The 12,223-nt window shown below is 32.1% G+C and overlaps 1 protein-coding gene across 10 annotated transcripts in view; it reads right to left on the reverse strand.

Annotated features, from left to right (window-relative positions):
• The window catches only part of PPFIA2 (PTPRF interacting protein alpha 2), a 432,283-nt gene that overhangs the window by 86,443 nt on the left and 333,617 nt on the right, over nucleotides 1–12,223 (reverse strand). For 8 of the 10 annotated variants that reach the window (XM_069491029.1, XM_069491033.1, XM_069491031.1 and 5 more), the window contains 4 exons: nucleotides 10,397–10,480; nucleotides 10,008–10,139; nucleotides 8,386–8,448; nucleotides 4,398–4,489 (listed from right to left, as the gene is read on the reverse strand). In XM_069491029.1, the coding sequence (XP_069347130.1) occupies nucleotides 4,398–4,489; nucleotides 8,386–8,448; nucleotides 10,008–10,139; nucleotides 10,397–10,480 (371 nt within the window). Of the gene's footprint in view, nucleotides 1–4,397; nucleotides 4,490–8,385; nucleotides 8,449–9,368; nucleotides 9,433–10,007; nucleotides 10,140–10,396; nucleotides 10,481–10,575; nucleotides 10,656–12,223 lie in introns of those variants that run through there. The other 2 variants (XM_069491038.1, XM_069491037.1) reach the window with 2 other exon arrangements.

Here is a 12,223-nt window from a genome sequence, read left to right on the forward strand (position 1 = left end):
ATCCAATCTCAAAAATTAAACTTACCAGCAAATCACTATCTACTGCTTAATTGGCAATAAAGCATAAATCCTCAAGGAAATAAACCTCAAGGAAGAAAACTAACTGATGAAACATCATGATTCTTTGAGGCCTCTTCAGAGATTTATGTCATAAGTTACAGCCTTGGATCCATTCCCGAAAGTCAAGTGCATTTTCTCCTTTAGAAAATGCAGTACTTTCAACCTTTCTGTTCATCATAATCACTTTCAAATGCACTTTTATAATAAAATATGTTAAGATTGACATTCAAAATCCATTAGATTAAATCCTGACAATTCTATTCAGTCTGAACTCTTTAGTGGGTATCTCAATATTTGCTATTTATTGCTGCATTTGTTTTACATATTTCTTATAAATCTAATTGTGTGAACTTTTGGGGTCCCAGAACTTTCTAATTTTAAAATTTGGGGGGAAATTTATTCACATATCATATATTTTTAACATTCTATATTTCCATTTAGAGAATCAACAAAATGCTTAAAATCAGATTGATAAGACATTGCTCTAAAAGGATGAAGAAAAATCTTTTGAAAAGGACGTTTGATTCTGAAATCTGCTTAAAGACAAAACAGTTAGAAAATTCCAATCGGAAAATATTATTACACAAGTTTTCAATAAACATGATAATAAAGTACACTATAATCAAAGTGCAGAAAAGGTTTCTCCAAGCATATTATTTATATATGGATTGGCAGCAAATTCATTTTATTGCTACAATAATGATGATGATAATAACGGCGACACCATGCTGTCCTATAAAATGAAATAACAGATCCATCATCAGTAGGAGATATACTTGAAGCTGTGTTTTCTTTTGAACTTGGTGCTCCTGCTGATTGACTATATTCCCTCCTTTAGTTCTCTTTGTACATAAAGACAAGCATTTCCAAATATTCAGCAAGATTGAAACGGTTAGGTGACAGTGTTTGCAACAGTGGAAGACACTGACCTAACTTAGGAAGGACCTCGTTTTGCCAAGTGGAACGTTAGAACAAATGAACTAAGAAATCATCCCCCAACTAGATGACAGCTATTGCTTTTATGAAAATAAACTTGAGACTTAATCAAGTAAACTGGTTTTACTGTGGATAAATCATGTATAAAAATTAACCAACCAGGCCATACTCATAAATGGCATAACTCTCAGTCTTTATCTATTGGGAAGAAGTTCTAAGTTTCCTGAAGACAAAGATCAGATTTTAGTCACCATTTTATGCCCAAGGAAGTGTGCGAGGCACATAGTAAGCACTTCATAAATATCTGGTAAGATAGTGAATGAATGAAATCAATTATAAAACAGTCCCAAACTATCTAGCTCAGAACAGCCTAGGTTCCTTTTGCATGAGGCTGCTTACATTGATATCCCTTTGGGCATCAGAGTGGAGTTTCTAACATTATAACTCATCATCCTAGGAGTATTGTTTTCTTGTTGTTTTATCTATCAACTCCAGATCATTTATAAAAATATGAAACAAAACACAGATCTGACCATATCAGTGCCCTGCTTAAAAGGCCCTCTATAATTTGAGCCTTTCCTACTTTCCAGCTTTACTTTTAGCTACTTTCTGCCTGACTTTCCTTCCATCCAACTATACTGACTTACTCTCAGTTCTTCAATAACTCACAATTACTGTTACTTTTGAGCCTTTGAATATGCTCTTCTTTCTGCTGAAAACAGCCTCTTAATATATTTACATGGGTAACAGTTTTAAGGTCTTAGCTTTAAAGTGCTATTGCCATCTACTATCCTAGCTCCAAGTATTTCCTCTGTTGTAACAGTCCTCAAACTAGTATTTCTGTATTTTTCCATGTGGAACACATACTCTTAGTCACCAGTATATCTCCAATGTAACCATGTCTGGCAAGTAGAAAGTGCTTAAATGGGCTGAGCCGATACCAATCCTAAAAGAGCCCATCGCTTAAACTTCACCCAAAGAAGTTACTGATCACCTCTTTCCTTTTTGTTCAGCCCTCTGAGCTAGTTCTCTAACCGAAAATTATTTTAGGTGCACAATATATTTTTTGAGAGGCTTTTGGAAGATCTAAGTAAGTTAAAAAAGCAATCATTGGTCACTTTAAGCAACGAACCATGTAGTTTTTCCTCTTGAATCTCCTGTGATTCTTGCATATAGTGTTATTAAAGAACTTTCATAGATAAATCAGGTATAAATTTTTTTAGAGAAAACCTGATTGCACATCCCTCTGCTTCCTAAAATGTTCTTTGTTGTCCTTTCCAATTACTCAAATCCTACCTTTCTTCGGAGTTGAGCCAAATAAAGCCTTCTCTAGTCATTCTGGAACTCATTTTATTTTCTTCTCAGATGAGATTAGTAGGAGAGAATGTTAGTTACTGGTATTCACTAACCTTAGCTTATCTCTTCTCACCTCCCCACCTGTTAGATCAAAAATTAGTAGATTGAGTTCTCATGCACCTTCTGTTTTCCTGTTTTTAAAATTGTGTGCCCTCAGAAGCATGGATGTTCAATAAAAAATTGCTATTTAATTGACATTCAGTGATCCTGTAACTTATAAATTCCATCAGTTTAGTTATCTTAATAATATTTTCTATATTATTTCTATATTATCTAATATTTATATAATTTTTTATACTTGTAACATGATTTGCTGTTTACAAAATCCCCTTTGTTTACTTGCCTCATTTTATCTGCAAAGCAAGCTTATGAGATAATCAGAAAAATATTATTTTTATATATTCATATAAAGTATACATAAAATTAGAATCCTATTAATGAAAAATGGATTTTCTGAAATCAAACAGCTAATATTTATGTCTCTGACACTTAGGAATGTGGGTTGTGTTATTCTTGGTCCAGTTATTTCCACGGTTGTGTCAAAGAATAATTGTTCTGTATGTATGGGTCCAAAGACCCTGCACTGTGATTAAATGTCACATTAAGAGGCTGTCCATGATGACTCACTAAAGTCATGGATTTTTAGACAACATTTCTATAACTCTATTTTGATACCTAAGCTCAAAAAGACAAGAAAATGGCTATTTGGTTCTATCAGGATATATTTAATTTGTTTCTTAGATAATGCTTATTCTATGTATTTACTCCTCTGATATTTTATTAAATCTTGTCCTTCTCCATCATCATCATCATTATCATCATCATGTGAGTACATATCACTGAAATAATAATTTCAGCTCAGACACACAAATCAGAATTTTTAGTATTTGAAAAATAAGCATGATTTTCTGAATTAATGACTTACATATTTAAAAATTATTTGAGTGTTTTCATGTCTACAGAACTGTTTCTCACACTTAACTGAATATAAAAATACTCAAAATATTGAATATTGTTTTTACTTATATTTATATTGAAGAGTATAAATATTTCAAATTTTTTATTTGACTTTTTACATGAGCATCTGAAAAATGTTTTATCATATATTCATTCTTTCATTTAAAAATATTTATTGAGACCATACTATATGCCAGGTAGTTTTTAGGTGCTGAGGTTACAGTAGTTATCAAAACGAACACAAATTCTTGCTCTTGTGGAGTTAACATTTTTAAGATGAACATAAAGACCAAGAACAATAGACTTCTAAAAGCCTGTGGTAGTCAAAATTTTCAAACAGCTGCCATGATTCTGTGTTGTCTAGTGAATATGTGATTAAATTAGTGAATTCTAGAGTTTCTAAACAACTTTAGATAAAAGCCCTTAAGCACAAAACAAATTTACATGAATTATTAACATACAGATCTATCTATCTGCCAAGTAAACAGCCATCCCTGGCTTCTTTCTTTTAAGAGGAGGTAGTGAGCCAAAATAGGTGAATATGTCTAAATTTGTTTGAATTTTATTTTACATATGTAATTTCTCTTTCCATTTTTACTTGCAATTACTTTAATGGGTAGGTGCTAAGTGACTATAATTAACAATAGTTTTACAGTCACATTAAGCATTGGACATATTTCTGCATGCTTCTGAATTGATCACATTTAAAGAAAATTTTATGTAGAGTTCAATTTCTGCATTGAACACAGGTATAGAAAAGGGCTGATGCCTCTTTTGGAATGAGATGCAATCTTCTTATATATAATTCAATTTCTTCATTTAATAGTCTTCTTATATGCCTCTATCTATATAATTAAATGCAGGGTAAAAAGGTAGTAATTTAAATTTTTATTGAAGATATTCAGAAACTATTTCTAAATTAGGAAGTTATTTTTGAATGTAGGAACTATAAGTCAATAAAGAGTGAAAATACAGTAATGACTACTGAGCAACAAGAGATACTGATTGACTTTAGTTGACATATGAAAGCATAAGGCAATTCGTACTGATTTCTAGTGAACTATAGATAAGTTTCAATTTAATGTTACCTTGATATTGTGGGTTCAATTATAGAACCAGTTCTCATTTTCAATTGGTCAAGTTCAGATCTCAGCTTTTCAATTTCTTCTGCTAATCTTTCCTAAAAATCAAAAAAGTATTACTCAGATGATAGGCATATGCCAATAATACCAAGATACAATTATGATAAATCAAGCTTAATGGATTTTTTAAAAAGAAAAATTGGTGGATGTATTTTTACAAAAGATAATAAGACATTTAACAAAATATGCCTAAATTTTTCCCTTGTAATGAAAATGTGAACAGCAGAAATCAATAAAAATCTGCATTCCTTGTATTCATTAATCCTCAATCTTTTCAAATATATGAGAATATTAAAATCATACTAGCTATGTACACATCACTTCAAAATGCAAAGTAGAAATTGTATCTTATTTTAAAAATAAGAAAAATGTCTTATTTATGCAGCAAGTAAAGAATTTCCATTATTCTAAGAGGGTTGAAGGATACATAGATGAAAGAGAAAGAAGATTGGATTAAAAGGACCAGCAAAATATCACCTTAGAAAGAAGAGTTAAAAACCCAATTATCAGTTTGATATTGGCACAATTACTGGTACTTCTGATAATTTTCTCAGATTGGCATTATAAGTTTTTCCTTGCAAATTTATGAAGATAGGGTTGTCTTATAGCCTTTAATTAAATGCTCATGTAAGCATTTAATTTTGTTTTGAGGAGTGTAACTTTATACTGTTATAAATGTCTGAAAGTGTCCTTCTAGATTGTCTATTGCTGTTTTCCTCTTAGTGGCCAAGGCTTAATATTTTACTTGATTCATACTTTTTTTCTCACCACACTTTTTTGTCGCTGTGGACTTTGTGATGTTTCTCATATCTGTTTTTTTCCTTTTCATTACCATCATTCTACTCTGAGCCCTTTTACCTTTTTCCTGAATGATTTTTACTAGCTTCAGTCTCACATTCCCCTGCTAAATATATAATTTAAATATACAGATATATTCAAATAAATCCTTTGCTTAAAAATAGTTTCTTATTGAATTTATTAATTCATTTGTTCGTTATTTCCACAAATATGCATTAGGTACCTCTTGAGTGGCAGGGACCTAAGAAACAATAATGAACAGACAAATTTTTTGCGCCTATGTAATTTAGAATCTTGTAGAAAAGATAAACAATAAACAAATAGGGGTATAGGAGTGCAGAATGTTATTAGCAAGGATAAAATAGGATAATCATGAAAGGGCTCTCTAAAAAAGTAATATTCAAGGAAAGAACTAAATAAAGAGAGTGAATAAAAGTGGGAATATCTTAGGAAAAGGCATGGCAGATAGAAGAAACAGCATGTGCAAATGCCTCTTAGTAGAGGTATATTTGGTGTAGCTGGATTGGAGAGGTTAATAAGAAAGACAGGGAGAGGATAGATTTTAAAAAGTATGATTGCAGAACTCAGTAAAGGTATTCCTGAAAGGTGCTGTAAACCATTTTAAATGTCCTGACTTTTACTCTTGGTGAGAGAGGAAGTGACTGGAGGATTTATGAGTGGAGAAGTGAAATGATCATTCTGATGGCTGTGAAATGGACTGTCAACTGGGTTTGGGAGGCAGCAAAGAAAAAAAGTTATTAGGGGCCTTTTAAAATTATAGGCAAAAGAGTAATGACTTGGACAAGAATGACGTCAGGGAGAGAACGGCTAGATTTGGTGAGATTTTGGTAGTAGAACTGACAGGATTTGCTACTAGACCAGACGTGGAGTATGAGATAAATACAGGGGTTGAGAATAACTCCAAGTTTTTTAACCATAGTAATTGAAAAACATTGTGATTGTGATTTACTGAGAAGACTTCTAGTGGTGGTTAGATTAGGTGGTGGTGGTGTTTGGTGTGTGACTGTGGGATGGGGGAGGTTGACATGTTAAATATGAGATACCTAGGTGTCCAAATGAAGATACTGAGTTGGCACTGAAATATATGCACTGTCTGAGGGAAGAGGAATCAGTAGGTAATCTAAATATGGAAATACTCAATTTATAGATGGTGTTTAACTACATGAAATCAGATGAAGTCACCAGGACTGAACAGAGCAAATAAATCCAAGGATAGCTCTAGAAACTTAAAATTTTAGAGATAAAGGCAATAAGGAGAAATAATGAGAGAAGAGGTTTAGCATACAGAGAATTTTGCTGATAATGGACTGTAAGAATAATTAGTTGAATAGAAATTTAAGGAGTTACAGAAGATGTAGTCAGATTAGTCAATGTGCTCAGCTATGAGGGATGATAGCTTAGAAATGAGGTATGACCTGGGATTTACTTTCTCTAGAGATTGACATAAACAAGGATACAAAGCATGAAATGATTAGAACTCTTGGTTGCTTAGGCAGATTGTTGAAAGCTACGAGGTTTGGGTAGGTGGTGGGGGAGTGGGTTCTGGGGATCTTGCCAGGAGCACACAGAGCTTTGGATAACATAACACTGCGTAACAAGATCAAGTCCAAAATTCACAATCTGCTCAAAACCTAGTTCTTTAAATACATACCAACTACAGCAAACTTCTGATGATTCATGAAGTCAACCATCTTTGCTTTCCCTGTGCTGTTGCATAGGATTCATTCTCTACCTAGAACTTCCTGCCCTTCTCTATTTGTTAAGATCATATTTGTCTTTATGAGCCTACTAAAATGTCATTTCCTCTGTGTAGGCTTTGTGAACTACCTTGAAAAGAGTCAGCTATTATCTTCTAGGTGCCATATTATATTGTTCTAATAGACCTGTCAGGAGATGTGGACACCCTGACTGTGGGTGAATTACTCTCTATATAAATTATACATTTGACCCTATTGGATGCTACATCATAATGTAAGGCATCATAATATATAGCATCCAATAGGGTCAAATGTATAATTGTTCTCTCTTTCCTTTAATTTTGGTTTCCAGTAACTTCTGTATGCCATACTGTTGCTAGATCTTTCCTCCCTTCCTTCCTCCCCCTGTCCTCCTCTCTCTCTCCTTTCCTTTACTCTCTCTCTCCTTCCCTTCTCTCTCTCCATGCCTTCTATCTTTTGTCAACACACAGTTATAGATCACTTCTTAAGTTAGCAATGCTATCTTATTTAATGGAATAAGATAAAGTTGCTAACAAGAATTTTACAGACTAATGAAGAAGTAAAATACATATTAGCAATTACAGCTTTAAGATTTCACAGTCTGGTCCTTAGCTGCCTCTTCTACCACATAATCCTACAACAAGAATAATTGATTCCAGCCAAACTATTGTGCCTATTAATTAAGATATCACACTCACCACTCACACCCTCCCTCCACCAAGCACTATGATCATACTGCATGCACTGTGTTTGAAAGGTTTACAGAAGAGTCTTACTTCTTAAATCTTTACTATAAGTTCCACCTCCCTGAAGCCTTCTTCACAGCAATGATGAATGGTGATCTTTCCTATTTATAGCTCTTATTGTTTACTTTACTCATTTGGCATTCAGCATCTGCTATTTGCATCCTATTGATTTGTCAAAGGTGTGTTCTCTTTACTCAGATTTCTTAGCTACTTTAGAACTTAAGCTCATGTTTGCAAATATATAACTTAGCACAATTCTCACATATAATAGGTATTTAATATATTTCTGCTGAAATAATCTCAAACTAGACAAAACTTAGTGCATACATTTTTATTCCATTTATATAAGACACAAAGAAAGAGAAAGCATTTTTTTAAAATATTGTAAGTCAAGATAGTGATTGTGCTTTAAAGGTAGAGTAGTGACTGTAAAGTCATGTGGGAAGAGCTTCCAGAATGCTGATTTTTAGTGTGTTTGGGTTGCAAAAATATACATATATATATGTATATTTTTCTGTAGGTATAATAAAAAAGTTAAAATTGTTTTAAAAAGATAACATACTAAAAGTATTTTTAGCAAATTTATTTTACAACAAAACATTCATCAGTGTGAAACAGAAAAATGGGCAAAAATGTAAGTTTCCATAATACCTTATCATGTAAAGATTCTTCAAGATTCTTTCTGAAAGTTTCTGATTCTTGAATTAAAACATTCTACAGAAAAAAAAATAAAAGAAATAATTAATAAATTAAACAGAAAACATTTAAATATTCACATTGATATTCTATCACTCAAGAATCTTCTTTGATTCTTTTTGTGGTACTTCTATTTCTTGGTTTCCATAGAAACCAAGTTTTAATTGAATCTTTAAACATGACACCTTAACATTTAGAGACATATGTAATTTCAATAGGAAATGTTGTTTTGTAGTACTTGGATGAACAAATGAAATAAATATCACCTTTCAAGCTATTTCTGGTTGCCTCTTCTCCAACTATTTTTTATATTAGAAAAAAATTAGATTATTCTTCAAATAAGAAAAAGTGAGTAACAAACTAAATCTTAGCCAGAGGTATTATATATAATTCAGATGAACTCATTTTTATTACATAAATAAAGACGAAATCATCAAATCATATTTTTAAAAGTTTTCTTTTTGTACATCCATTTCAAATATAGAATTAACAATTTCTAATCATAGTTAAATTATTGGAAAAATAAAAATTGCATTCTAGCTATTCAAAAAACTGTTACATGTCACAAAAGCATGTAGAAATAAGTTGCATCATAAACAATAAAAAGAAAAGTATTGTTATTGAAACTTTTTTACTTTTCTTACAGTATTACAAAGCATGATATAAAATAGCATGGTCTTTTAAAATTTATAAAGTAAAATTAAACAAAGGGTGTAATAATTTCTTATTGGCCATGCATTTGGATTTGTATGGGAAGAAGGCATGCCTTATGACTTTTTAATAGGTAAATTAATAAATTATTTTAACATTTCACTGAAACATTTTCCCTATTTTGGTTTATTTTATGTAACAGTAAAAAATGTCTAGCTAAAGTAGTGATTGGCATTCAATCTAAATTTCCAAAATTCAGATGTGTCCGCCTGAGTTTTATCCCCTACCTTTGTTTATGTTCACGAATTGGCAACCAGCTCACATAACTCTTGCTGGTCTGGTAGTTTTCAACTATCAATGAGACATATGTAATTGTGAATCAAATTGAAGACTGTACAGAAGAACCATTTCTGAAATAATGCAGCTGAAAATACTGGGTTCCTAACCCCCCTATTGGGATTGATACTTATTCTACTGATGTTATAAACTGACTCACATTTTGAGTTTTAGACCAGTAATTCCTATGTCTCAGTCACTTGAGACATAGGAATAGTTCAAATCAAGCTCCCACCACCCCCCCAAATATTTATTTTTATCTTAGCTCTCCTTTCTTTTGCATACCAGGTGAAGGATAAATAAAATATTTTCATCATAAAAGCACAGCACATTTTAATATGTTTGCCTCATATGAACATACTAATATGAAAGATTTATACATCATGCAGTATTTTTTCATTTAAATATTGATCTCATATGTTTTATAGAAATTATTCATTCTCTTTTAAAAATACATAAAGCATTTTTAAAAACTTAGTTAAGTAAATGGATCATCTGACCAATACAATGACTGTAGCAGTATATAAAAGAAACATGATCATAAGAGCATTGCTAAACATTCATACAATTTTACCCTTGTATCATTTTACCTTCTCTTCTAGAGCAGCCATTCTTTCCTTTAAGTGTAGCTGTAGGCGTTCATTGGATTCAGTCAGAAGTCTATCAACAGTATCGGATAACCTCTTATTATGCTCCTCATTCATTTTCTCTCTTTGCCTAGCCTTACATTCAAGAAAACAAAATAAATTTGGTATGGAAAACCATTTAAAAACTGATATTTTTTATAGTTTTTCTAGCTTTATTAATAAATATGATTTAATTTTATGTATGTTCTGATTAAATTAGTAGAAACTTTTTTTTTCCTTTAAAATCCATACCCATAGATTTGAAATATAGCCCCTAATCAATAGACTTTCTTCATATACGTAGAACATAAATTCAAGTGGTGACTGAGGGGAGTGATTCTTCATATACATACTCTTTGAAGTTCCTGATTCTTCTCTTCAAGTTGACCTTCTAGATGTCTCATACGTTCTTCAATATTTCCATGTCTCTCTTCAGCCTGTTAAGAAATATGAAGAATGCACCTGACATGTAAGATTTGGCTAACTCTTTTCCTCTAAATAAATTGAAATAAAATGTAAAGCAAGCTACTACCAACTGCAAACATAGTTTTCAAAAAATAAACTTTCTTTAAACAGGCAGCTGAACAGCATTGCTTGAAATGTGTCAGCTACAAAGGCCTGTTACATCCAAGCATCAGCAAAACATTGGAGTTATTTATGAGCAATGAATTCAGCCAAATGTAACATGCAGACTGTGCATGGTTTGAACACAAACCTGCCATTGTCCAATCTTAAGCTCCTGAAGCACTGAACTGCACAGATGGTCGATTATCAATAAATAAAAGTAACATAATTTTTATAAATGAAAAGAAAAACTTAGATGGATTCTATTTAGCAATAGAAAGTAAAGTCCAGTAGGACTACCTTCCTACGTATGGAGATCATTTCTTGTAGTTTAGCTTCCATAACATATTGATAATCATCAGATGAGGTAGAAGAGGTTGGATCAGACTAACAAGTCAAGGAAAAGGAGAGGGACAAATTGAAAAATCAGAACTAAAGACACCGACACTGAACAGAACATAGCACAGAATGCTTAAAAGAAAAGTGTGACAGCAAATATAATATTTTAATAGACAGAATTTTATGTGGAAAGAACTACACTGATATCTGGTGAACATGATGCAGTAGATGGTTATAAATGAAAAACAATATTATGCTAAAATAAAAAGCTATCAACCTAAGGTATGAAAGATTAGTGATGGTTGGCGATGAAAGACTACTACAGAATGAATTAAAGCAATTCTGAAAGAGTCATGTGATAGTTAGAATTATGGGAAACCAAACACTAGAATATGTCTCTGATAGATTGTTAAAAGTTTGTATTTTGGTTTGTTTGTTTGTATTGCTTAAAATAATGGAAACAATGTATCTTAATGTTGAGGAGTGTGCTAGGCAATGACTCAGGTGTAATAAATTTGGAACAAAATTTATTATAAGCCCTACTCTATAGAAGTCAGAGAACAAACTAAGCCACAGGGTTAACTATTATGAGTGTTCCCCAATTTAAGCAAGATTGAGTTTCCTCAGCAACACTGGAAAACTTACGAAATGACATCTGGTCTTTGAATGCCCATTTATGTATGGTCACTGGTCCAATAGGACCAAATGGCCTAGTCTCAGATATAGGTTTAATCTGAAATTTTAAATGAAAATGATTAAAAGTCCTCAGATTATCAAGGCGACAATAATGCTGTGAGGACAAGAAAACTTGTTTGTGAACTCTCCTAAATGATACTAGGTACCCCTCCAAAACTGTTTCTGCATTGACTTGTTGCTGTGGAAACAAAATAGTGCCCTAAAGTGAACAGGCAGCACAGTGCCTTTGTGAGCTTATGTTTGCCCAGTGCCAAGGTTAGTTACATGTCTTGGAGGTGACTGTCAGTTTACCACAGGTGCAGAGTGTTCAACACATGTGACATTGCTGATAGCTGAATTGTATTAGTATGTTATGCAAGGATTACATACAAAGTTACATCAACATTTAAATTATAATTGCAAGTTAAGTAATTATAACATCAAAACAACCCTATGTGAAGACTACAAATTTTAACTCCAGAGCATATTCTATCACATTTTATATAAGTTCATTCTAAAACAGTCAAACTTACTTTATGCCAATATAGAGTTATATATAAATATGTCATGCAGTAACTGAAAAGAAAGTAACCTATTCATGT

The sequence above is a fragment of the Eulemur rufifrons genome, chromosome 16 (genome assembly GCF_041146395.1).
Source record: "Eulemur rufifrons isolate Redbay chromosome 16, OSU_ERuf_1, whole genome shotgun sequence".
In the NCBI taxonomy this organism is placed as follows: domain Eukaryota; kingdom Metazoa; phylum Chordata; class Mammalia; order Primates; family Lemuridae; genus Eulemur; species Eulemur rufifrons.